Source organism: Phalacrocorax aristotelis, chromosome 3 (genome assembly GCF_949628215.1).
Source record: "Phalacrocorax aristotelis chromosome 3, bGulAri2.1, whole genome shotgun sequence".
Taxonomy (NCBI): domain Eukaryota; kingdom Metazoa; phylum Chordata; class Aves; order Suliformes; family Phalacrocoracidae; genus Phalacrocorax; species Phalacrocorax aristotelis.
In genome coordinates, this window is record NC_134278.1 from 84,644,465 (window position 1) to 84,671,926 (window position 27,462).

The following is a 27,462-nucleotide window of genomic DNA, read 5'->3' on the forward strand; positions in this document are numbered from 1 at the left end:
AAGAAACAATTTATCAATTTACATTTTACAAGCCATTCTGCCGTGCTTATTCCACGGAAGAAGCCGACACTGAAAAAGCACTTTTAGAATGAAAGCAGGCTAACACTGCTACTTTAGCTTTTCCAAAAACAAGGCCGTTTTCAAGTGTGGGTGTGTACAAGACCATACACATGATCTTCAATTTTCCCACTCACTACATGGTGTAGCATCCACACAGTCATTTAACACTGCATGTCAGAGCAATTTTAATGGCTGTGAAAACACAATTTCTTTGCTGCAACATTTCTGAAGTGGATACTTCATTTCATCAGACCGTGAGTGTATCACTGAGGATCCTGTCTGATATCTCAGCACAAACTATTTTAAGACAGATGCATTCCACTTTTTTGTTTCTGCAACCTGGGAAGCTCCTGTTTCATACTATTTACGGAACTGTATAGAAGTATCTTCAACTACAGGACTACACTGATGTCACAATTGAAAAACTACACCAAGATGACAGTATCTCAATGTGTGCTGCAACATAAGAGTGAAAATGAACTCAGGCTATTAAAAAAATTTATTAAGGTTTTTTTCCCATGAAAGATTGGTACTACAATCAATATAATCATGTAATCAGTCAAGTATGTCTGTTATAGGCAGGCACAGCATTACAAAACAGGCAAGTACAATGCCTGATTAAGCAAATACAGTCTGAATATCTATTCATCCACTATTTGTGAAAACAGAATTATCAAATATCCACCAGGGAAAAAGATGAACTATTTTAGTTTCTCTTTGGCATACTTATCAGGACAATGAATTAATTACAAGTCTTCTATTGCTGCCAGTGCTGTGAAGAAAAAGGTACTGAATGGAAGATCGTGTGTCAGAACTCACTTTTAGGACTGAGGTGATTGGCTAACATACCAGAACTGGCGACAAATGACAGTTTGTCTGCCAATGCTTCACAAGATGGACAAGGATTACATTGTTTTATACTGCAATTTTGTTGAAGGTATAAAAAGAATTACAGTAAATTTATGCAAAGTACATATATATTACACAGTTATATAAATACCCATGCTGTGGCTGGACTTCAGGAAGTTGCTTTATCAATAAGAAAGCTAGTATCAGACCTTCCAACATCCATTTAATACACATTGCACTTCTCATCCAGTAATATGTTCATTTCTGTACCTCTCAAAAATAGATTTAAAACCAAAGCGAAGAATATTGAATCTTTCCATAAACTTTGTTTTCTTATTTACACTGTAATATTCCAGTAATCATAAAGACTGCATTACGATACATTATCTTCATATAGCTTTTTGTAATACATACAGCTTGAGCTATTAACATCTTAGTTTGGGAACAGAGATATGACCTATAAGACTATTTAAAAACAATTCTAGCCTTAATTTTGCTCTAGTTTGTTTCACTGAAACCATTCTTTGACAAAAAAGGTCCTCCTTATTGAGGAAGGAAAAAACAACCCATGTTTAAACCACCTCTGGATTTCCTTAAACCACTGAGAAACTTTGAAACCATAATAATTTTTGCATAATTAGAAAGCCACTTCAAAGGCTTGTTTCTTTTAAATTTAGAACATGAATGACAATTGTGACCACATCTTTAAAATAATTTTTTGTTGAACTTTTGGTTGTTTTTCAAACCTAAAACAATGAAAAGGCAATCATTAATCATACATGATCTTTCCACAACTGGGAAGAGTTCCTATTTTATTAGGGAAAAACGAACACGCACACACCCCCATTCACAGAGTGAGAACTAATTACAGCAGCACTTGTCTCAAGTTATGGTGCACATGGTTGCAATATGGGGTATAAAACAAGAGTAAAATTTCCCACATCCGATAAACACAAAAAACTTTTTGTACAATAAGTCATTCACATTCTTTGCAATGCAGTGAGGAATCAACTGTTCAGCTTTCTGGACTCTCCAGCCGGCAAACTCCTCCTTCTATTGCCACAGACTGTCCCGCCACAGCTCCAGGAGGAAGTCTTGAAATGTGAGTCTGTGGAAAAGTCAATAGAGTACTATCGAGTGAGAAGAAAGGCAAAATTACGCAGCACAAAACAAGCTTGTGAGTATTGAACAGTTAAGCTGTTCCATCACTCAAGTCTGAGGGCAAACAACAAAGCAACTTGAAAAGCTGCAAACAACCAGGATTCTTTTTTATTTTGTTTGCATTAATGTTTAGCACATGAAGAGAAGGGCCATGACAGATGTGTAGAAAAGGTAAACTGGATGACCCAGTGCATTGAAAGAAGAAGAAAAATATCCAGCATGAAGTCAAAAGAAAAATAACTGTGGCATTCCATGGTTTATAGCGCTATTTCTTAGGGAGATTCAAAAAAGTTTATTACTGCATACAGAAGTATACCTTACAGAAATCTTAGACACAATAAACTATCTGACACAGATAAACAAACACTTCAGAGCATAAGGCAACTGTGATGATCAGGATGCAAAGAAGAAATGTCTCTGCATAAAATACCTACTCATCCACCTTAAAAAACCCAAAGACTTCCTCTTAAAATATTTGTTGCCAGCTGTCAAATAGACCCAAAGAGCAATTGTGTTTCTGTCAACAGGCATCTTTTCCATGGAGAAGTTTTAAAAGCAGGCCCTTGAGATGGCTCTGTAATATTTAATCCAGAAAATAAAAGCCAGAAAGCAGGCGTGGGTGTTTGCTTACACAAAACATCAGCTTATAACTCTATTGTAACTCAGCAACACTAAAAGAAAAATCTGTTAAAGATCCTTTATATTCTGAGGTGCATTTTATTACTAATGGGCAAAAGCATTCACTTGTGAAAAGATATTTTGCCTTACTGTTAAAAGTAATGACTTCCCCCCCCCCTTGTACATGTTTCTATAGTGTGAAAACTGCTTATGTTTCCATCCACACTATCAATTTTGAGCTACAGCAAGAGCCATTTACAGATATATTGTTTGTTTTCATGTAGGGCCAAGTGGCTAAAGCCATGTTTAAACAGAACAACAAAAGGAGTTGGAAAACAGTAAAGTTTGTAGAAACATGCTTCTTACTTTCAGAGCTGCTGAGTGGGCTATGGTAAAATACAAAAAAGTGCCTTAGTGGAACTCCAAAATGCAAAAGGGCTGCTAACTGCATTTCCACAGGCTTGAGACAGAAAGTGGCAAAGACAGGGACTCACCAGCTCAAGCTACGCTCCAGCCATCCCTCCCACAGGAGCAAGAGCGCTGGCCTTCATTCCCCTCATGAGTTACAGGTTTCACCAAGTGATCCATTAATGCTCACACAACATAATACTTCAACAATTATTAAATTAGGAACTAGAAATTATTCCTCCTACAATATACAGCTTAAAACATAAGAGTTCCTGGCATTTTGAAATGACAGCTTCCTGTAAATGGAGCCAATTACATATTTAAACTTTTGTACATACATTATCCCATTTTAAAAAGTTATTTTAGACTGTAACCACAATTCATTGCATTGAAGAGACTTTTTGTATCTCAGAGGCTGCTGCTTCTAATTCCTTTCTTGATAAGGGTTATCCTAGTGTCTGCTCTTAGGTGGTCTTGTTTTCAGTTAAATTACAGAATGCCATTTAATTAAAAACATTTAAACGTTTTCATTTTACTGCTAAAACTTTGATCTCTGGCCTTCCTGCTTGATATATTAACATCTTCCTTCTTTCAGAACAATTTTGGTTACAACTGTGATTTACCACTTCAAGAAGAAAAGATTCTTTTCAAATCTGTTACAGTTTCCCCCAAAATATAACTGACAATTTTTGGAAATGTTATTTCATAAGTTTAAAGGGGAAAAAAAGGAAGAAAAAAGTGGAAGGATATTTTTTATTTTATGACCACCAGGCCCAAGACATTTTTCCAGGTCTGTGAAAATTTCTAAATAAAATGTGGGATAGGATGACAGTGTAAAAGCAGCATTGTTCAACAGGCACAGGAGCAAATTTCCTCAGTAGAAGAATGCCACGGACTGTTTAGTAAGATACTGCAATCAAAGCCAGCTAGTGATCTGCTCTAAGGCAGACATTTATAAATGAGACTGCTTATACAGTGATCAGTCAGAATTATCAGCGGATCATTGTAGCAATACAATGACAGACCCTTATGTAATTGCAGGAGCAAAATGCAAGGCTTTATTGAATCCACATGAAATTAATAGATCCTGTTATTTTAAAAAGTTACTTAAGCAAAATATCCTAATAAGTTTTTAAGCTAGGAAAGGAATATACACAAGGGGGGGTAAGCAGATAGTCAATATCTATCAATACATTCTCAAGCAGCTATGCTTAAATAGCTGTCCAAAACACAATTCCTATACAAAACCTCATTTCCTATAAAAGGAAAAACGCGTTTCCCATACAAAAGACCTCAAAGCACTACACACTGGCATCTGCACATTTCCATTTACAGAAATGCCCAAACCACGTTTAACAAAACTTTTCTTAAAGCCTTTACTTGCATCCTGTTTATTTGCATACTTATATGACGGAGCAAATACAGATGCTGCTTTACACTGACTACTAGTTATTACTTTCACCAATGGCTGCCTTATGTAGAACAAAAACGAGGCAGATCTAAGGATGATAGTGTTTAAAATGTATTACCTAATAAGTAATATGAAAGGATAACATTGCCATGTCAAGACAACTTCAGATAAACTCCCAAGTGAATTCTTAAAATTGTATCTCCCTTGTTCTTAGCCATAAGAACAAACTCTAGTGAACAAAAAGAAAGATCAAAGAACATTTAATATTTTTAAATGCAACCACAGAACTTATTTGTATAGTTTGTTACATTTTTATATTCCAACATCATATTTTACATTAAGTCCAGATTGTACAGTGGATTAGGTTTAAATTTTAAAAACAAAAATAAAAAGCAAACAAAACCAGAACACTGGAAAGCTTTTAATTGAATTCCATTAGTAGGTCAGCTTTGCAAGTTGAATGAACCCACATCTGGGGGAAATTGTGCCTAGAAGCACAAAAACAGGAAAAGAAAAAGTTTTCCTGAATTAATCGTCCACTCAGCTTCATGGAAGCCTCTCTTTGAGGAAATCATATACCAAGGGAACGTAGATTAAGAATGACAGGGCTGTCCATATCTTCAGCTCCATAAATAGTAATTTTGCTATCCCTGAGAATATTCTGATTTGATTTGCTTTCCTAGAGAAAAGTAAGGACCTAGTAGGAACAGGGGTCCTGAAAACTAGGAAACCAATTATTCACCACAGATCTTGGCCTGCAGCTTAAAGGAGGAACCTTGTGCCCACAGTTCAAAAGGAAAAAAGGTAAATGCACGATTAAATACTTGATTTTGCTTCCCACCTCTCCATAAAGCACAAACAAGCTAGTCAGCATTCAGACACTAATTCTTGCTCCCTGTGCTTGCCATCCAAACACACAACATTTCCCTCTTTCCCTCCCAGCCAAACCAAAACAACAGAGCAAACAACTGCCCTTACCCCAGTGCTGCAGACACTGTCCACGGAATGTTACTGTCTCTGGGTCACTATGGTGCACACACTGAAAAGTCCCCCACTACCCTTCAAGTCCAAAACTAACATGTCTTTCTGCCTTGGAATAAGCATTAACTGTTACAGGGATAATATAATGTTTCATCATTTTGTCAAACACTTGATATACTTTTCAAGTTATATAAATTCTTAGTATACCTTTAAAAAAATAGTATAAGTTGCACCAAGACTTTCTTTACTTTGTGTCTCTCAAAGATTCTGAAATAACCTTGAGAACAATTAATATCAAAAAGATCTTTTTTAGTCTTTAAGGAACTAGTCTTCTCCTTTTATTCACATAAAAGTATTAGTTTGTCACAATAGCTTCTGGGTTTTGTATTTATGCTTTTAACAAAAAGAAAAAAATGTAAAGTGACTATGAAGTTTAAGCCAAAAGACAGGCAGCGCTGCATGAGAAAACTGAAGTCAAACACTGCCAAGAGGATGGAGTACAACTACTGGATGGCAGCACATTCAGTCATTAAGCAAATCTAGGGAGTACTTCACATGTTTACCTTTCTTATTACAGGATGTGCTTTGGACAGAATAAGTTATAAAACAAACTTTTTCCATTCATTACCCTGTTGAGGCGAAATATAATGAAAGACCAAGGACATCATATACTTAATGGAATTGCTTTCTCCCACCTTACTGCTTCAAGAAATGTTACCTCCAAACCCATATATTCCTTAGAAATTCTGAATCATTCATATGTTTACAAGCTTTATAGCTGGGTATACGCTTCCACCATGAGAACCATCTGGCCACCTAGTCTCAATTTATTTTCTAGGCAGTAATAGCCCATTTTGGCAGCCATAGCCATGCTCTGCTGTACTGCCTCCTGGGAAGCCTTCCTCCAACATGGTTTGAATGTACACCTGCCATATGATAGGAGAAGGTGCCCCACAAAATACTGGCAACTGGTGCTACCAGAATATCCCACGTGCAACTTGCTTGGTGAAATTGTAAAAAAAGAAAAAGGGGGCGGGGGAACTCCAGAATGATTGTTCTTGTGGGCAAAAGACAGACATACTGATCATGTGCTTCTGGCTCTCAGGCACTGAAAATACTGATTCTACGTACAGGTTGCTTAGGAAGCTAAGGGTTTTCCCAAGCTCAAATGCATTCTGCGGCCTAGATATGTTACTATACACTATTTATGTGTCTAAAAACGTTAGTATAATGCATTAGAAAAAAAATCCAATTTTACAACTAAAGCATTTTCATCTAAAGCATTTTCACGTGTATTTAGACAGTCCAAAGCCATGTACTAACCAATCATCTATTCAGTTCAGCAACCCATGCTTTTCTAGAGGTATTCTAAAATACTGTCATATATCTTAAAATGGGATTTTTACCATTCTGAATTGCAGGAGCTAAGTAAGGTTATTGCATTTGTATTTGCATACCTGGATACAAAATCCTGTCTTCTCTGCTCCATTCGAAAATGTGTCAGTCAAATACGAGGAGAGTTCCAGAACTACTGGCTTTATACAAGAACTCAACCCAAAAAACTGAACTTATCTCCCCATCTCAGAGCCCGTAACTTCCATGAAGGTCTACGAGACAAATATTTTAACTGGTATCTTAGCACTGAAGGTTATGTCCAACAAATAAAAATGCCTTATTTTTATGAGAGAACTGGATGTTCTAATATATGCAAAGAGTTCTTTTAAAGTGAAAATTTCTGACTGATTCCTCAGACTCCAGACAAGAATCCAGATTAAAGAAAAAAAAAAGTGTAACAGTGACATATACTTTTCCTGTCTCATAAAGTTAAAAGACAGTCTATGTAGTCTGAAATGAATGACCGAATTATTTGACTTAGTATTTCTGTTAACTAAACAGGCTCAGTAAATTTTTCCACTACTAATTTTCCAATTAGAATTAAGATTCTTCCAAGATGTATTTATTCACCCGACAAGCACTGGATAACTGCCCTTCTCCTGACAAAGGGCTTTCACAGACCTCTCACTCACAAAATGAAATACAGAAGCCCATCAACAGAAAAATCAACAACAATCACTACAATCAACGTTTGTCATATGTATCACTTCAAACAGAGGGAAGTAATTTTTGCTAAATATTACAGTGTCAGTAAAGGAGAATAAATCTGATTACGACACCTAACATCTCAACAGGAAAAGTGAACTGGAAATGGTCTCCCTGTCCACTATGTTTCCTCATATTGGAAAATGAAATTAACTGTCAAAGATAAAGTTTCTGTTTGCATATTGCAGCCATACCATTTGGTGTAGACAGGAATTGTTGCTGACGGATGTTTTCAAACACAGCAATACGCAACACACTCCACTACTGTTACCTCATATCTTGCAAAGCGACTTGAATTTCGTTAATTAGAAAATGGAAATAGCAGCATATGTAGCTTTGCAATATTAAAACCTGCCATAACATGAAGTTTAGTAATTCATGTTATAAGAACTGAATATCTGCCAAAGAGAGATTTAATCTGGCAACTAAATTGGATTACATTCAATATTACAACTACATTTTTAGAAATTCATTTCCTAGGTCATCTAGCTCTTACAAAAAAATGAAACCTGTGAAGCTGAACTACAAGCATATCTCAAAAGTACTGCAACATTCACAATAATGGCAAAAGTTAGCAACATTTAGACACAGATCATATGGTGAATTTATACCTACTAGGAAACATACTGAGTTGACAATTTTTCAAAAACATACACATTGCACAGGATCAAAACTGCACTTTGTTGATCTTGAGATTGGATTTTTCACTGTAAAGAAAGCACTCAGAGTTCAAACACTACTGAAAACATAGCGAAGTACCACCTATCTTCAAGCAAAAACATCATCTACCACCACCAACTATAAATCACTAAGATAATACAAGAAACTCAGGAGATCCAGGAAAACAGATGATCTGTGGCACATCCTGCCCGCTTACACTTTATATACACAGAATCCATGGGCCTCGAGTGAATAAATACTCTGCAGACCCTGCCTGAGATAAAAGCACTCCTGCTTGATTATGCACAGATACACAACACTGAATCAAAGAAAGGCTGCCTACCCATAACCAGAGCCTTCAAGAGATGCAGTTAGTATCTGAATTCACATTGCAGACATACACTGCACTGTCATTTGAGATTGAAGAAATCCTTTTCCTTTATGGTGTTCTCCATTGGGCAAGTAGACAAGAAACAAGAAAACATGAAGACTGCCTAAGAGGAGTCAATTAACCTGTAACCCACCACTAACCTCCTTTACTTCCTGTTCTCCATTTACGTCTAAAATTACATTACGAGTGAATTCAAGGAGTTTTTTTCTCCCCCTCCAAAATTACATTGCAGAAAGTCTCAAAGTCCTCCACACAAACTGCTCTACCAAATGCTACAACCACCATTAAGACCTCAAACATTTCACATCACCTGTGACAGTATGGACAGAGTCCCAAGAAGCAACACTCATCATCAGACTAGAGCTATTCTTACAATGGTGACAACACAATTGCTTAAGCTCTCAGAATGTAACCTAATCAGTTCAGGAAAATTGGAACTGGTTAATTGAAAGCTGCCAGAGTATGCTGAAAGAGTTCACAGCTCTGGTAACAGGATGACCTTCTTAGCTGATGCTATGACCAGCTGTTGGATATATTATGGATCTATTAAAAAAACATCTGGAAGGTTATTCTGAAGACTAGTGTCTCAGAAAGAGAAGAAAGTTTGGGTAGGAAATCTAAAAGAGCTAACTGCTTATCAATGATCTTGAATTCATATCAAGTAATTCATGAGTCAACATCACAATAACAAAAGAGAAAAACATACCTCTCCTCAGTCTATGAAGATATTTAATCTCCCAGTACTTCAGTCTAGAAGTCTTAATCTTTGCCGATGCAGCAATTACTGGTACAGAAGAAGCCAGGTAAGTGCAGAGGAAGTCCACAGACGAATATTTTCTATCTGTTCTCATGGCTGCAGCCAGAAACTTCCACAGCAGTCTAGAATATTCTAACAGCTAGAAATAGTTGAGCATCAGCTTATGCGACAATTCTACCATGGCAGTGCCGCAACTTGCTTCAGGAGATCTTGGGAAGTCCATTCATCTTCCCAAAGAATGGGCCTAATGTTGAAACAATCTGTCATCGTATTGCTTCAGGAAGGCAGTCTGGCACTGGCAACTTCTGAAACAGAACGTACCTGTCCCTTAAGCTCATCATAGCTGAGGCTCCCAAGCACCAGCCTGCATAAGTGGTAGAAATTAGTTCCAAGAAGCATATCACAGTCAAAGCTGTTCAGATGAAAAGCTTATTTCCTTCCACATCTAATATGTGACCAACACAGGCACCAAGTAATTCTAAAACTGCTCATGTTAAGAGGGATGACAAGAAACAAAGTACAGTTGAACCAGCAAGGACATGGTTTGTTCAGCTGCTTGTGGCAGCGGTGTAAGGGTTCAAGGGCATAAGAATCAGAAAGAAGTCAATGAGATACCCACTATGCAGGCAGTGAAGATATCACCAGTGCTATCAGTGGTGGTGGAGCTGAAATACTTTTTCAGCACTGAAAGCATGCTAAAGGCAAGTAATAGGACTTGCAACCAGAAATTACTGTGTCAGCAATAAGATGTGAACTTCGTTTTTCTGGCAAGCCTCCACAGTATTTTTAAGGTAACATTCAACCAAACATTTTAAACCAAGGTTCAACAGGAAACAGTGACTTTCCCAGGCAACTGGTTTTCCAAATAAAGACCAGACACCTTTCCAGAAAGGATGCTTTAAACCAAACAATTATTAGTCACAGTGCAAAATTGTTCCACAGCTCTTGCAGGTCAGCCATTTTATACATTTACGCTGGCAAGTTAGCATTCAGGCAGTCCAGTTTGGAGATGAGTGGCCAGCTGCAGAACACAGCCTTTTTAAAATCAGGATGAAATAAACCCCTGTTGAAAGGATACTTCCAAATCAGTACTTGGAGAGCTCACAGTGCTAAAGCCAGAAGCACCAGCAGGTCAGGATGTACAAACCACTTCAAGTCTCCAGCCCCACTTCCTGCTCACTGTTGAGGAATTGCTGATAGTTAATTGGTATGTTTCCATCTGTCAAGCATATCAGTGTCTGCAGGTGAGCTGGTATCTAGCTTACATGTGTCTAAGTGTTCGCCTTGTAAGAAAGGCCTCCTAAATCTCCACAATCTTCATCTGGAGTTCAGAACCACTATTTGCTAGGTCCTATTACAGAAAGCATTACCTTCCAATGCAGAAAGAAACACACTAGGATTATAAAGCAGGATCCTTTTTTTCCTTAGTAGGTACTCCTTTACATAATTATTTTAATATTGGTCTAACTCGTAACGGTAGACACTTAAAAACCTTCTCACTTTCTAAAAGTCTTGCTATAAAAACATGTTTTCATGTTCATTAAGTTGAACCAGCCCAAAATCAGCCAGTGTGGCAGCCCCTCAGTTTTAGAATAGAACTTAAGTCCTAGACTGATGGAAGAAATAAAAACTAAAGCTCTTTACCACCCTAGAAAAACAGGAAAGCATGATGTTTCCTTACAAGCCGCTGCCTGATCATTTTGCTATGGTACTCATAAACAAGTGCTATTTTATACTTTTATGACTCCTTATACCATTATTCTTTCATGGCAAGCACTCAAAATTAATTGTACCAAACCAGTTACTTTATTAAAGAGAAGGTTTTTGTTTTTGTTTTTAAACTTGCAATACATTGTGTTCTATTTCAAGCCCAGCTTTCCATCTATAACTTAGCTCTAGCTGTAGCAGAATAAAATTCCAGCTTTTATGACAGAAGACTTTTTTTGATCAATAGAAGTCAGCAGCTAAAGCATTTGTGGTTTTTCTCTGGAAAGTATTTGTAGCCACAGACTTAAAGGAGGAAGAAAGGGAGGGGGATTAACTCTTCAATGAAGGTCAAAAACATAATTTAAAAGTGAACCAAGAGCAGCAGCTGTGTCTGTCAGCACAATCAAGATTACCAGCTGGAGAATTTACCAGCAGTATGAAAACAATGCACACCAGATGTCAAATGTTGCAACTGTGAGCAGGAAAACATCTCTGGGCATGGCACTGTCATAATAGTACTCATTACCAGACAGATTTCATATTTAGCATTTATTTATTAATTAGACACTACCAGAAAGAAAGAAATTTGAGCCTTGCAGTGTAAGCCAGAGGCAGGTATGCACACTTGAATAATTTAACATCACACATTCTAATAATTATCCTTCCTTCACTGCAAACACAATATAGTGATTTTAAAAGTAACTAGCAAATACTTGAACATCTGCAGCTGAGCTTGCTTTAGTTTCACTCAGTTCAATCTGAGCTTTCAGCTTGAGTTTGGATTCTTTTCTAATAAATCTGAAATAAATATTAAGAAAACAAGTAAAACCACACTCTATTCCATGGATCATTAACTGGAAAGAACTCTATATAAGTTATGAAAGCAAGCACTTCACTAACACCTCTACCAGCACTTCCTTCACCAGCTGCTTTTTATCCTCTTTCTCCTTCTGGGGCATTCTTGTCTTTTTTTCCTATATATTTTCCTCCTTGACGATGAACTCATCGATTCCCAATGCTTCAACCAGCATGTTACACAATTCTTGCTGCTTAAAATATCTGATTCTTTTGTACGTTCTCTTATTATCTTGCTCACATCCTCCTTTGTATTTATCTCTCAAATGAAATACAGAAGAAAAAAAGAAAGAAAAGAGAAAGATTCGCATTTTGTAGTCCTCTCCTCCTCCACTGCTGATGACTAAATATTCTTCAGCCAATACACAGGCAGCCATTTCTGGAGACAGCCAACAAATCCAGGCCCTCAAATTATTTCTCTTTCCAGGCTTTAATATTCATCCTTCCATCAAAATGCTGGGTGTCTTTCTTGCTCTTATCTGCCAGCATAAACTTGTTGGCTTCATCTTCTTCTCTAATACTTGTAAGTATTCCAGTGAACAACCCCTCCTTAGAATCATAGAATCATTAAGGTTGGAAAAGACCTCTAGGATCATCAAGTCCAACTGACAACACAACACCACGTCTCCTAAACCATGCCCTGAAGTGCCACATCTACACGTTTTTTGAATACCTCCAGGGATGGTGACTCCACTCTCTCTGGGCAGCCTCCCCCATTATTTTAACCATATCAGCGAGCCTTCTTACTCTAACTCTTCCCCGCCCCCTCTTTTGTCACTTCCTTTAACTAGTTCTGATTTTTCACTCCCAGTCTTGGATATGTATGGCTGTACATGTATAAGTGTTTCTGCTTGCAGCTTCTCCCACATTCATTCCAAACACCTCTCCTAAATGGTCTAGTTGCTACATCACAATACCATACCTTCCACCTTCTCCCTTCAATGCTATATTCCCAAGAATTGGTGGCTCATCCTTTTGGCTATTCCCTACTCCTGGAAAAGTCCTTAACATCAATATCAAGTTTCCATTACTAAAATCAATTTTAATGTATTATTTCTCTCATTCAAAAAAAAAAGTGATTAGGCCCCAACAAACTGAAAACATGGACGTTAATATCCAGATTATTTATCACAGAGGCTATGCTAGAAACTAGCTTGAAGTTTGTTTTATATCCTCTCCCATCCTCCTCAATGGTGCAATTACTTCATCTGAAGGAAGACATGCCCATAAGAAAAATACCATACCACCCTGGATAGCCAGTATAACTGAATCAAGCTGGATAAAGTTACTAAAATACAATTACTGTCAGCAGAGGGAATGGACATGTGCTTGTGGCACCTTTTCCTGACAGAATACATATGTTAGCACAGGTTCATTAACTGCTGCATGTAGGTTTGTAAACTGCTGCAATTAAAAAAATAGGAATCAGAAACGCCCAATCAACAGATACATTTAACTGCTTATGCACCCATTACTTCTTCCATTCTCTTAAAGGTAGATATTTCTTGTATATTTAATTATCACGATTTCATGTTCTCCTTAGTTTCTGCACTCATTCTACTGTATCACAACTTATTCCTCATGGCTTACCTTAGCTTTGCCATCCTGTGCAGACATATATCCTACACACATGCTCTCTGTTGTATGGCTCCACAGAAATTCCACTATAAAGGAAAATGTAAGAAGTCACAAAAAATGTGTTGGGTTAAAATCTAAGATGTAATTTAACAAGACTAGAATCTTTAGAAACAAATATAGCTTAAAATATAGTTTGGGAAAGGACAAAAAACCAAACTTAAAGAACAAAAACTACTTACCAGAATAATTAAGCCTCAGAAGAAACAGCTATTAACAACCAAGATATTCCTGCACTATTTGCAGTGACACACCACAGAACTAATACCCAGAATGAGAATGTTACTTCAATAATATGGACACTCCAAGATGAGAAACACAACTGCAACTACAGTTAAGAGGTGGGACCAGCTTTTAAAGCAGAGGCCTGTTCCACCCAAAAGTAGAAGTGGATATAATTTGCACTAGCTTACCTTGAATCCAGACATAAGCATGCTACAATAGCATAAACCCAGACAGCATACATGTTTTCTATAGAATTGTTACACTATCAACAGCATTTTTTCACAGAACAGACCAGAAATATATACATAATATGTAACTACCAGTACGTAAACGGAGATTTGTGGTTTAGCTGCACAAGTAGGATACAGGAAAACACGCAGAAGTAGTTAATTCTGCAAGATGAAAACCGGAGACATAAAGCAGGTGAAAGCAAAATAATCCTGTAGGAGAAGCAGGAGAGATGTCTGATGGAAGCAGAATAACACTGCACAGTAAGCAAGATGCCTGGCAAAATTAAAACAAGACCTGGTCCCAGAAGTATGCTGAATTACATCAGGAGCCTATGCAATCACCCCCTTGATTTGGGAAGAGGGTAAAGAGCACCAGAGGTAAGAAAAGGAAGAAAGATGGAGAAGAAATGAGCCCATTTTGATTTTGGCTTCCCCTTCAAAGCACTCTCAGTTCTGATCACCTTGAGTTCTATCACTAGCTATACAGCATCAGCTTTCTGGTGCTGTATACTCACAGCTAATGTAGGATATAAATGTTAAAGACCAACTGTTGTGTTTGTAGTGATAATGATTAAGAAAACTAACTACTGATAACCTGTACTCTTAATGCATGTTAATCCAGTAAGGTGTTGTTTTAAAGTTTCAATGTCGCTTGATTTAAACAGCCCACTAGTGATTTTCCCTGATACAAACACAGGTATCTTTATTTATACACACACCACACACACTCAGCTGTAACACAGAATTCAGACAAAGAGCACATTACTCATGTTTAGCTCCCATCTCACTAGAGTTTTAGAAATTGTCACACTGTTCTTGCTGCTCTACATTACAGCTATTTTTCTGTGTGTTCATTAAGTCCATAATTCAGAAGGGGAAAAAGAAAGCTTCATAGAATACTGTAAAAGGTTTTAAAAAATTGCACTGAAGTATAAATTCCTCCTTTGGATTACAGGAGGACCCTTACATGAATTACACAAGATTCCACGAAAAGCTATTTCCAGATACTTCTTTAGAAAGAGACTTTTGCATACTGCAAAAAAACATCATTAGATGGTTTTAAAACCCTTATTCATTCCTACTCCTCATGTTCTTTTAATATGGTTGATGAAGGTCACAGCATACCGAGTATGCTTGTCCTTTGAACCATTTATCCTTGCATAGCAATTAACCCAGAGCAGAAGATCAAAGTTTAGACAATCCCAGCAAGACTTGAACGTTCTGACAGATATGTAGATATCATCATAGAAGAAAAATTAATCTCATTTTGGTGTGCGCTTTGCTCCCCCATAATAGATTTGATGACTGATATCTCCAAAGGTTAGTCAAAAGCTTTCAGAGAGAAACATTCAGTGCAATGTAACTGCGTGCGACGAGGCCAAGACCTCCCTAACACCCTAAAGCTTCAACTGTAGAGTGAAATTATCTTTTCATTTCAACAGATTTAATCTTATCTTTCAATTTTGAGAAGTTGCACAACAATTCAGGCCAAATACTCAAAATACTATTCCTGTTTTTATAACTCTAGGCATATTCTTTTAAGTTTTTAATAATTTCTTCCTTCTACATTGTCCACCAAAGGTAGCATGTACTAGCATAAAACATGATTATTGCTAGCTCTTACAAGTACTGGAATGACAATGGAAAACCTAAATTACATACTTATCTGAGGACATTTCACATATTTTCAACCATTTAATAAATCACTTTTGTGCAATTTGTTTTAACAGTTTAAAAAAGATTATCCCTGCAGTAAAGACAGATTTTGTTATTCTGCATACCAAGTTCTTCAGTATTACACAACTTATCTTCAATCCAAGCAACACAAATACTACATATGTTTAATTACGCATTAACTGAGCATACGCTATAGGGCAGGAAATTTCTGTGGTATGGAAAAATTCTCTTTAGAATAAGCTGTGCTACATGAATCTTATTTCAGTGGTAAGAAGACCAAAAATCAATGGAAAAATAGTCTTTACTTATGATGTACAATATATGGGGATTTTCTTTATTAATTTTTGAGAAAAAACCCAAATCTTCCTTAATAGGACACATTTTCTTACATGAATGACAAATATTAAATGAATAGAAATATTTCTCTCACTTCCAACCGTAAGAAATTGAAGGTTAATTTGATCTTGTTTGCTTTTATTTAATCAAACTTGTACTTTCATTTTCTTAACTCCTTTTTAGGCATAGAGTTTATGTTGAAGGATGCTTTTTCACTAGATCAATAACATCACAACTATTCCATTCTTAAATCTGAGAACTGTAAATCAAACTTGCAACACTCTCTGTATGTTTAGCAACCCATGCCGATTCTGAAGTCAGGATTAGACATTCTTGTCTTTCAAGTAGTTGAAAGACAGAAGTAATATGATTGTCTGTTCTGTATTCTACTTCTTCAAAAGGACAAGCTATTCAAGTTATAATTCCAAGAAATATAAAATACAAAAGCTATTTCTAAAGCCTTTTCCCACGCAAGCGTTCCAAAATTCCTGTTGTCCATTAGAATAATCCTAGAACCATCTTCATAATTGTAAGGATTCAAGTCCCAAATCTCTGGTTCTCTGTCTTACAGGATAAGACCAGATGTTGACCAAAAGCATAACACACACACAAACTTCAACTGTTGGGTAGAAAAACATGGATGTTAACTGTATTGAGCAAAATCAGAGTGAAAGGCTGGAGGGGGGATACGATCAGACTAAAGCTAACCAACACAGGCATAGTAGTACATGATATTTAAAGATTTTTGTCAGGCAAACAAGCAAGGTGTAATACAAGAACAAAACTGAAAGATAACATACACCCCATCCTGTGCAACTGTAATAACTTGACCCCTAGCATCCTGGAAGTCACTGAACAGACAGCAATAAATACTGGAGTTTGTGTGGGTTAACCCATCATTAAGAATATATCTGCTGGCTCACCTTTGGCGCATGCTCTGCCTACTACTCCAGGCTTGCTGGTGACATGATGTTAGGGTTTACTGGGACAAAAGCAGTAATGAATTAAAAATAAAGGTGAGGTGTCTTTCTAAACAATAGCCTATAGATTAAAAAGAAATTAAATAATTCAAGAATTACCAGGTGAGATGCTATGACCTGCCTTGATCTAAAAAGTTAAATTAGATGATCAAATTTGTCATGTCAGATCTTAATATATAAAAGCTACTTCAAATCTGTAATGCTACTAACAGCAATTCATTAAACACTTGGGGAAAAAAAAAATAAAGCAGAGGATTATACAAAGGAAAAAAACAAAGTTTAATTCTGGTAACGCAACATAAATACACATTAGACAGGTCCATGTAACCCAATACAGAAGCACACAGCATGACCAGACACATATGCCCACATCTGAGGAGCACCACAGGAAAGGAGACGGTACAAGTGTCATGCTGAAGTAATTCATATGCCCCCAGTCCCAAATCCCTGCCTTCAAAGAGGAACATGGTCTTTACTGGCTCTGGGTTGTATTTCCACCCACCTCCACTATTAGCCTATAGCCTTCAGTTCCCTAGCTGTTTCCCTACAACAAACCGCATGACATTTTACTATAATACATTTGTTCCATTGTAAAGCAGCAAGACAGATGAGGATCTTGTTTCTAGGACATAAACAGGGCTGAAGGGCTGTAAAGCTCAGGGCCTTTTCAACCAGTCAGCTACTGATGGAGGCAACGTACAGTTTCCTGCCGATCTCAATATAAACAGCAAGTACTCCTACTGTGTGTGCAAACAGTAACTGCGGCTTATCTGAACAGATTTTCCTGGGCATAACAAAAAAGTTTCTAACCATAAAACAACTTCCCTTCCAATTTTTAAGTCTATTCTCCAAATTTTCACCTTTTATCCAGCAAAAAGGAGAAACAAGCAACTTTTTAGGTGGCATTCTTAGCATATAAACCACTGAGCAGCAGTAGTCAGTCATATGCATTATCCCTAGCTAAAAATGTGATCCTTTCAGTGAGGACTATACCTTGTCTTCCAACAACCAACTGTTAGTACTACACCATGGTTTTAGAAGGATCCCACACACCCACTGAATCACAATTCTGCTCAGAAGTAATGAGTCAGAAAGAATGCTCTCTTCCACAGTTTTACAGAACAAGGCTAATACTACTATTTAACTTTCTAGAGTTTTATCATCTCAAACAATTTCAATCCCTTTTTCTTTTCTCTGTGGCCTTTGAACAATGGTAAACATGCACAGACAGTTTTTATTTCATCTTTCACTCAGAGTTAGCATCTAGCTCAAGTAAAAATGAGTAAGAATTTCTTACCTAGTAAAGTGGGCTTTTCCTGTGATGATTCAGTCTCTGCTGAACACCTACAAGACCGAAGAACTATCACACCTCCAAGTACACCATCTTCATTGGCTAGAAAAGGTGAGCCTGCATAGAATAGTTGGGGAGAATTATTTGCAATAGGAAGAGTTTCTTGTGTTGAAAAGACTGTTACAAAGCATCAGTTTTATTTTTTCTAGCACTTCTAATGAGTAATTTTCTAATTAGTAATCTACTAGCCTACCAGTAATCAAGAAAGGAAAGAGCTACATGGAATTTTTTAAAATAAGGAAATTACATTTGTGACTGCAAACCCATTTGCCCTTGGATCAAGGAAGATATAATAATGAATAATGGAGTGTCAAGTTGAAAAAAATCATGTCTATTATAGTATAGAAAGAACTAAATATTAAGATTGCCACATATGAAAAAAATCAAGCAAATTTGGGTCACTTTTACAGTTTATTCATTTTTCCTAATTTCCTAATTATTAATTCTTCATTTTCCACTTTGTACAGATACACCAAACTGCTATAGACTCTCTTCCTTGCTGTTTTATGAATATTAGCAGAAAAGCCAAAACACATCCTACTTTTTAAAGTGGCTTTTCTGTTTCTAGTTTAAGACACATGATATAAAACACCTTCTATCAGAAGCTGAAAAAGTTTTAAAGTCAGCCAAATCATAGAATAGTTTGGGTTGGAAGGGTATCAAGTCTCAGCATTCTTTTTCTGGTTTGTAATTTGAAATGAGAGTCCTACAGTTTTAAATGTGGAAACAATGGTATGATTTACATATAATTTAAAATATCTTGAGCCACAAAATTAACCAAGATCTTGCACTTAAGCCCAAATAGACCCTAGTCACACATTTGCAATACATTATGATTTGAAGTTGAGCATACAATTGCAACAGACCTTTCATGTATTTCTTCTCAATTATTTTCTTTTAAATAAATTAGTATACTATGTCTAGTGTACAGACTCTATAAGAGGATTTGCTGGCCACAAGAACTTTAGAGCAGATCTACTCATAGGCCTCCTTCAATTTGCCCACTGCTATTCATATGACTAAAATGACGCCTTTAATGCAAATAACAAAAAATACCCCAGTAAGAACCAACTTCAACCTTTACTGTAAGGAAAGCTAAAAGTACTCTCAACATAAAAGCAACCACACTCAGAAGTGATACAAGGTAGTCATAACAACAGAAGCCCATATCACAGGAGAATAACAAATGTCACATTCTTAATAAACAGTAATATCTTATTTGACCTAATACAGATATTATCTTTTATCAAAAGTGCCATTTGCTTTGCACAAGAACGATAACTAGGTGCCAGTTACACCTACTGTATTACTCACCAACTGCGATCAAACCTCTGTGAGCCCAGAATCCAGCCAATCATAGCATAATGGATAACAAAACATGAAAATATCTTTGCTTAAAATAGAAATGCAAGGCTTCCGAAGTTGTAAAAAGGTTTACCACCCAAATCAAAATCTTTTATTCCATGCTTTCCAAGGTGTTAAGTTTATCTCTTTTACTTTCACTGCATAACCAACTGCTGGCTAAGTATGTGGTAAGCTTTCTGCAAGCAAATGAACAAAAGTGGTTTTCTTCATAGGGGACATATATCCTTTAATCTTTACTTCAGAAACTCAGGTATTTCAAAGACAATATCTTAACTTGAATTGGTCTGCAGACCTAATGTTATACTCAGTTGCACAAATTATCCAGGCTATAAGCCATGCTGTGGTGAAAAGTCATTGCAGACAAACAGAAGTAATTTTGGTTGGGTTTTTTTGCCCTCCCCACCCCATTTTTGTTTTTGTTTTTTGTTTGTTTTTTTTTTGTTGTGTTTTTTTTGTTTTGTTTTGTTTTTTAATAGCAGAGTTTCTCCTCCTCTTTCAAGGCCTGTGAAAGGTTCTTTCAAGGTTCTAGTGAAAAATCCTAATAATCTCCTTAATTAGAATGGTTTGAAATGTTCTACTTCAGCAGAACACAGCCAACAAATTGGCTATTTCAAGCATATTGAAGTCCATACTAAAACACTAAGACTGTATAAATGTGCATAAAACCAGAGCAACTACTGATTGCAGGCTTGGTGCCACTAACTTCTGGTTCTAGAAATGCCCACATTGGGTTAACTGCTTACTTTTTTTTTTTTTTAGTGTTTTTCTTCCTTCCTCTCTTGGGAAAGAATAGAAGAAATAAGTCTGTAAATAAACCAATCTTAAATTTCTTCATTTTCCCAGTATTTTTGTTAACTACGAGCTATCATGAATTATCAGTTTTCAATAATCTGAATAACTTGCACATGCTAGGCTCTCTTTTTAAACTTGCAGAGAAGACTTGGCAGTATACTTTCTTCCACGTAAAGAAAAATAATTTAAACTTGAGCTTCAAGCACATAAGAAACTCTGAAGCTTACAATTTCATCCCAAAAGATGCTCTACCTATACATGTACAATGATGCTCATGAGAATCCGAGTTCTGCCAGCATAAATACCATGCATTTATTTACTTTAACCATACTGTCCATCTTATTACCCTAAATATGTACACAGTGGTCCTCTGAACCAAGTTACTTCCTTCAATGTTTATGCACAATGGACACTTTATTAGCAGTCAAAATATTCTTTGAAGACTATGCAAATCAATCAAAAGCCAGAAAACAGATTGTATTAATTCAGCCATTCCTGAGTACATTGCAAGCTCTCTGTTATTTCAACTAGAAAACTCAAGAGGAAGATTAATTTAACAGCACATGATAGAAGCATGATAAAGTACAGTTTTAATTTCAGCACTGGCTTCTTTAAGAACAACACAAGTTTGGCTCTTGGAGTAAGGACAAGCATTTGTTACACCAAACAAGATCAGGTCTTACTGCACTAACTTCATAAGAATCGACCATAACTGTAGTACTAGGGTGATACGGAGATTAATGAAATGGCTTAGAGTGACTTGTAGTGGGTAATTTGAATGGAGTAGTAAACCAGGGAATGTCTTAAAAGTTTGTGTTTTGCAACAACAAAGACTACTGGATGTATTATTTCCATCTGTAGGAGACACACAGAGTGTTACTTGCCCCATAGTGCAAATCAAAACCCAGAACCTACAGGCTGTACTCATTTGCAGCACCTTGACCAATACACTACAACGCAACGATGAAAAGGATGGGATTATGCTGGCTTTCTTGTTGCAAGTAGCCATGCTTTGGAGCCGTAGCAACAGAGGTTGAGCCAAAATATAGCTGCAACTCAAGAAATTACTGAGACTTAGTGTTTTCAGGTGAGCTATTGAAGATTTTTTTTTTTCTTTAAAGCACAATCCACAGCCAAATTTTCATCTTCTATACCATTTCACCATCAGGTGCACACTGAACATTATTCTGGAATGGAGAAAGAAGTCTGAAACAAGAACATATCCCTTCTTCTAACCTCCAGACACAAACAGCAAATGAAGACATAATCACTTACAAATCACCTGCAGTGGTTCACAATCTTCTCACCCACCACTTCCATGGGCCATCTATTTCCCCACTTCTGCTGGAGGTTGCTGTCCACAGAGCCATCCGAAGTAAATTGTGTGACTACTCCCTCATCCATTCCAATTGCTTTCACCAGCAATTTCAGCTAAACCATCTGAGTGCAAAAATCAGCAACAATATGGAATGTGTCTCTAACTCACTGCACTGGCTAAGTTGTGGGGAATCAACCTCTAAATAGTGTCCAGTAAATAACAGTTGCCTACAGTAATAACATTACAGTATTCTACACCACAGTAAATTCAGAGAGACTGTTTCTTCTCCTTAAAAAAAATCACTCTAAGCCAAGTTAAATACACACCGAACAGCACATTCTTTAACATACAAAATGTATTTTATTTTCCAATTAAATCAATTTTTTAAAGTTTAAAAAGGGATTCAAATATATTAATATTTTTTCAACAGAAATATTTCTGGATATGCAGACTTATTACTGAGGATTACAATTACACTAAAGAGTGTATTTTAAAACAGCAATACAGTGCAAATGAGTAGGTCTATGTTAAACAAGATTCTAGACAGCTGAATGCTATGCATCCATTATTAAACGTGTAAAAATAATGGTACAAAATTAGTATTATACTTCATTTCTAAACAGAATCCATGCACCGTACAAAGGAATGAATTCGAGTGTTCTCAACACACTATAAATTCAGAGGTTAGGAACATTAATATAGTTCTAAAAATCATTTTGTTCCAACCAAGCCATTGAGAAAAAGAAATAATAGTGCAGACTTCTGTAAAACACAGATGTAATGGCATTTTTTCATACACATCATATTTAATTAGTATTTAAACAGGAAGAGAAAAGGTGCAACTGAAATATGGACATGTATATTAAAGTCATAATGGTTTCTCATTAGAAGGAAAAAGTAATCTGGCTCCCACCCTCCTGCATCATTTTTGCTCTTAATGATAGACCTTGCTATAAAATTAAAAGGTCAATAAAAATAGAACAAAATATGCCTAATATCCAAAAGTAATTTTACTGCAGTAAAATAGAATTGCTAGACAAATCTTTGATTTAATAACTCGCTAATGAAAAACTACAAAAACCTGGGGCTTTTAATACCATTTTAAGTCTCAATAAACTCATCATTCCTTCCCAGTTACACCTGCGTAACACTGAAGAATTTGGCATGAAAAATCCAAAGCAAAACTTAACTACAGCATTAGCTAATAATGTTATCACTGACTGGCCGCACCAGAGAGAAGGGGTAGGAAAAAACAAACAAAAAATATATTTCAATAGCTTTGGTTTAATCCTCACCTCTCCCAGTCACAGAATTAGATTTTATGATACACGTTTCCTGCCTTCAAAGCTCAATTATTCTGTTTTTCTACCTGACATACAGAAAGCATTAGCAAGTTTTTATGGCATATCTTCATAGCAGCTCCCCATTCACTGATCTCATCAAGTTCTGCAAAAGCAACCACAACAGAACACTAAGACCCAGGTTCAGCCTCAGACCAGCGATGGAGTATGCAGATTTCACAAGTGTTAAGGAAAATAATGGCCTCAGCATTCAACCTTGCTCTGGAGGAACTACAGCTACAAGTGAAGAACATTTTTTCTTCGGCCTTTTGTAAATTAAACTGCTCCCATGATGAATATTGCTTCCTCTGCAGCATGTAAGGATAAGAGTTGTTAATTTCTGATCCTGTGCTTTTTTTCCCCCCCATTTATCATTGCTGGACAGATCCATTCTAGCACAGGTTTGATACTAAACTGTAGGAGAAGTGTTTTATTTACACTTACCCAGCTGAAGGACTAACCAGCTGTTCATCAAATGTTTTACATTCATACACTTCCATAGCAGAGAAGCCATTACCAGCTTCATTGTCTACATTAGCTTTCAAAGTCTTCAGAACTTTGGTCTGAACACAGGCTGCAGCACAGTACAACCAATTAAGTGCTTTGGCATCTCCCAGTTTTAACGGAGTGCAACTAAACAGTTCTAAACCTTCTCATGCTGTAACATGAATGACATTCAGACTTTCAGGTCAATAATCCATAGCTCACCTATGCCATTGGACTTTGTCAGCTTGTGCAGAGAACATGTTTAAGGTGAAGCTATTTGCCGCTCTGCTTCTACATATCCCACTAAACTTCAAGCTAAAAATTTAAACAAACATTAGAGGAATACAAAAGCACTAAATGAAGCCTGCTTTTAATTTTATGCACCATTATTTTTTAAATGTTTAAGTGCAAACTGTCTGAAGCCAGAGATCTTTATATTTTATGATAAGTAATTTAAAATCACCATGTTGTGTTAGGTTTTCAGCTGGTTTTATTGTACAGGTAACAAATAGGCCTATTCAATTCTGTCTACCATCAAATACAAACTTGTGAAATAAACTTGAAGTGGAAAAAGTTATATGAAACTTCAAGATCACTTCATTCTCTTCTCAAATCTTTTCCACCGTGTCATGGAGAAGACACGACAATGCTTTCAACAGCATGCTGCTTCTGCTACAAAACTACAAAGGATACCACAAAGCTTAGAGCAATGCAGCACCAGAATATAAAGTAACAATAACACTGTGCGACGACAGTGACTGGCAGTCTTGTAACTGTTGAAGTATGAGGCTTTTCCCACCCAACAAGCATAACTCATAATTGGTAAATTCATATTCTATGATTCCTAACTGTCCAGAAAAGAGAATGTGATAGCATTATCCTTCTGCTGTTACCTTTCTGCAGACATTGCTCATTTGTGAACTGAAGCACAACTTAAATACAAGAATAGACAAATATATTTCCACTAAGAACAAATATCAGATTCCAATGACACCTTTCAGCTCATTATGTTCTAATACTTTGTAAGAAGCTTTAAAGTAAACTCTTAACACTGCCATTGTTAAAAGTCCAGATTCCCCACCAGTGAGATGACACAAACATTTACTCTAAATCTACATTCCACAAACTTGGCCACGATTGAAAAGAATGATGAGTAAAACAGAAACCTCTGTTGTTCTGTTTGGAGGGTATTTGTGTTTACAGAACACCAGTTCTTCAACTGCATACCAAGCCTTTATCAGTCTTTGACTAAAGGTATGAAGTCCATTTGATTTACAAAACCAAAAATCTAAATGTAATTTCTCACCTCCAATTCAACCATCAGTCATGCATTATCCCTAGTAAGCTGGCTCTGAGAAAGGATGAGAGCAGCATATCTGCCCATAGTTTGCTCATCACCTGCTGTTTAAACAGCACTCACTGTTTAAGCCAGGCATTCCCTAGCTGGAAGGATTCCCAGAGTTCTGCAGAGACTTGGAGAGTTCTGTAAACAGGAAGCACCAATCTGATGGCAACCGCCAAAATCACCTGTTCATCCCTCCAATACAAATAACACACATTTTGACTTCTGACAAAACATTCTACCTCTGCTTTGTTAAAGCTTTTTTTTTGTCTTGGTCCAATATAATTCTGGCAAAAGTCTGACATGACCACAAAACAGGGCTTTTAGAAAGAGTAGCAAGGAAAGAATCTGCACCATCAGCAAGTACACTATCAGCCCATTTTATCCTATTGTTTTACACTAGTAAGAAGCCCTGCATCATACCATACATCCTGAGCTATCAACTAGCACATCATCACCTATGAAAATTCAGAGGAAAAAACCCTATTTACTATAAACCTAATGTTTTTAAGCGCAATGACTTTTTTCACTTGTTGCACTATATTAGCAAGACGTAACTGCATTCCATCCTCAGAATTGCCAAGATCCCCCAAAATTACACTACTGGTTACAAACTTAGTGCTATGTCACATGTAAACAGCAGGATGTATCTGGATTTTCAGATTTTCCTCAGTCTTCATTCATAGGACAGCTGAGGGCAAACTAGATTTTATGTTTTCTAATCAAGACACAGAATTCCAGTACTTCACCTACACAGAAAAGTTGGCTGTATCTTATACTACTTTTTTTCCTCTCTCTCCATTTCAACATGGCCCCAAAGTACCACTGAGAAGGTAATACACATCCCTACCGCCAGATAACAAAAACCTGCAGTGATAAGTTCCTGAAAATACAAACATCTCATTAATTGCTAATTAAAACATGAAATTTTAAAAATGAATTATAACACACTGCAAAATTTTACATAATGAAAAACATTAATTTCATACTGTCTCTCATTCTTTTCACTATCCCATTGTTTTGGTTTTAGTCTGATTTCCCAACCAAATTATCAAGTGCAGCCTTCCAGTGTGAAGGTGACTTCCCTTCAAAAAGTCAAATGTGATGTTGTCAGGAGCAGAGTTTAATATGGATTCAACATTATAAACAGAAATAAACTGCAACACATTTCTTGCCAAGACCAAGGACAATGGTTCTTGGGCCCCAAAAAGGTATGCGAGTACCCCTCTTTCAGTTCTAATTAAAATACTTTAGAAATTAACTTTGGCAACACAGCGTACAGCAAATGTTATGTTGTCTTGTCCACAAGGAATTCTGAAGGTGAAAATTGTCTGTGGATAGTAAAGCTTCAAAAAAATTTTAAGGGCTATAAAGACAATGCAAGACAACATATATGCCAGAAGCCTTACTAGAATCTATGTTATCTTCAGAAGTTCAAACACCTACAGATATTTTAAATTTCCAAATTCATATTTTGATTATGACTTAAAACAATATCTATAGCCACAAAAAAATAAACAGGTATAAGTCGTCATGTGTAATCCTCTTAAATCAAGGGAAAAATATTTGTTTTTATCTTACAGGAGCCTTCAATGGAGTTTACTTCACTGTCTCAAGAAATTTCATCATGTAAATAGCAAACCAGAGTCTGTCCAAAGCATTTAATTAGAACATGCAGTGGTTCTGAGGTCTATTATATTTAAAAGGGTTCACATGAATAGTTTTTATTAATGCCCCATAACCACCAATTCTAAAATATGCAATTGTATACCACAGCCAGTGATTCAGGCAGGAGATTATTTCTTCAAATCTCTCCGGGTATTCTGTGACTCACATAATTGAGATATTTCCAAGGGTTTTCCTTCAGATTTCCTAAAATATTCTTCTGTAGTTTGAGTTAACATTTTTTAGATATAACATAACACCAAATGTAAGGCCAACTGAAACACAAGGGTTCAACTGAAATAAAAAATAAGTATCTTAATTGTATTTAGTTAGATGAATTGCATTTTAAACAATGCCATGTAATGTTTAGGCCATTAGCACCATATACTTACCAATAAACTTGTTTTGCATAGTCTCTAGGAGAGCTTGGTGGGCATCTTCCGTTTGCAAAGCACATGAACATTCTCTGGCCAGTATGGTTCGGACAAGGTGCTCTCCACAACCTAATGAAATATTAACATTGGGAGTAGTGAAAATATAGATATCGCTATGAAGAAACTCTGTCATTTTACACCATCACAGCCAAATTAAAAAAAAAGCATATGACGAGTGTCTGCCATTCAATTATTTTTTACAGTGACACTGAGTCATGTGAAATTTCAACTATGTCATCAGTTTTTCTCACAACTTTCCTGAAACCTCTAGTACAAAAAGTCATAAACCAAAAAGGGTTAAACATAGAAAGAAGAAACAGACATAGTG

The 27,462-nt window shown here is 36.5% G+C and overlaps 1 protein-coding gene across 1 annotated transcript in view; it reads right to left on the reverse strand.

Moving 5' to 3' along the window:
- Window positions 1-541: 541 nt before the first annotated feature.
- The window catches only part of TASP1 (taspase 1), a 90,507-nt gene continuing 63,586 nt past the window's right edge, over window positions 542-27,462 (reverse strand). Inside the window, 4 exon segments of the mRNA XM_075088248.1 lie at window positions 542-2,017; window positions 13,549-13,622; window positions 18,339-18,449; window positions 27,093-27,203. Coding sequence (XP_074944349.1) covers window positions 1,925-2,017; window positions 13,549-13,622; window positions 18,339-18,449; window positions 27,093-27,203 — 389 coding nt within the window. The 3' untranslated portion in view covers window positions 542-1,924.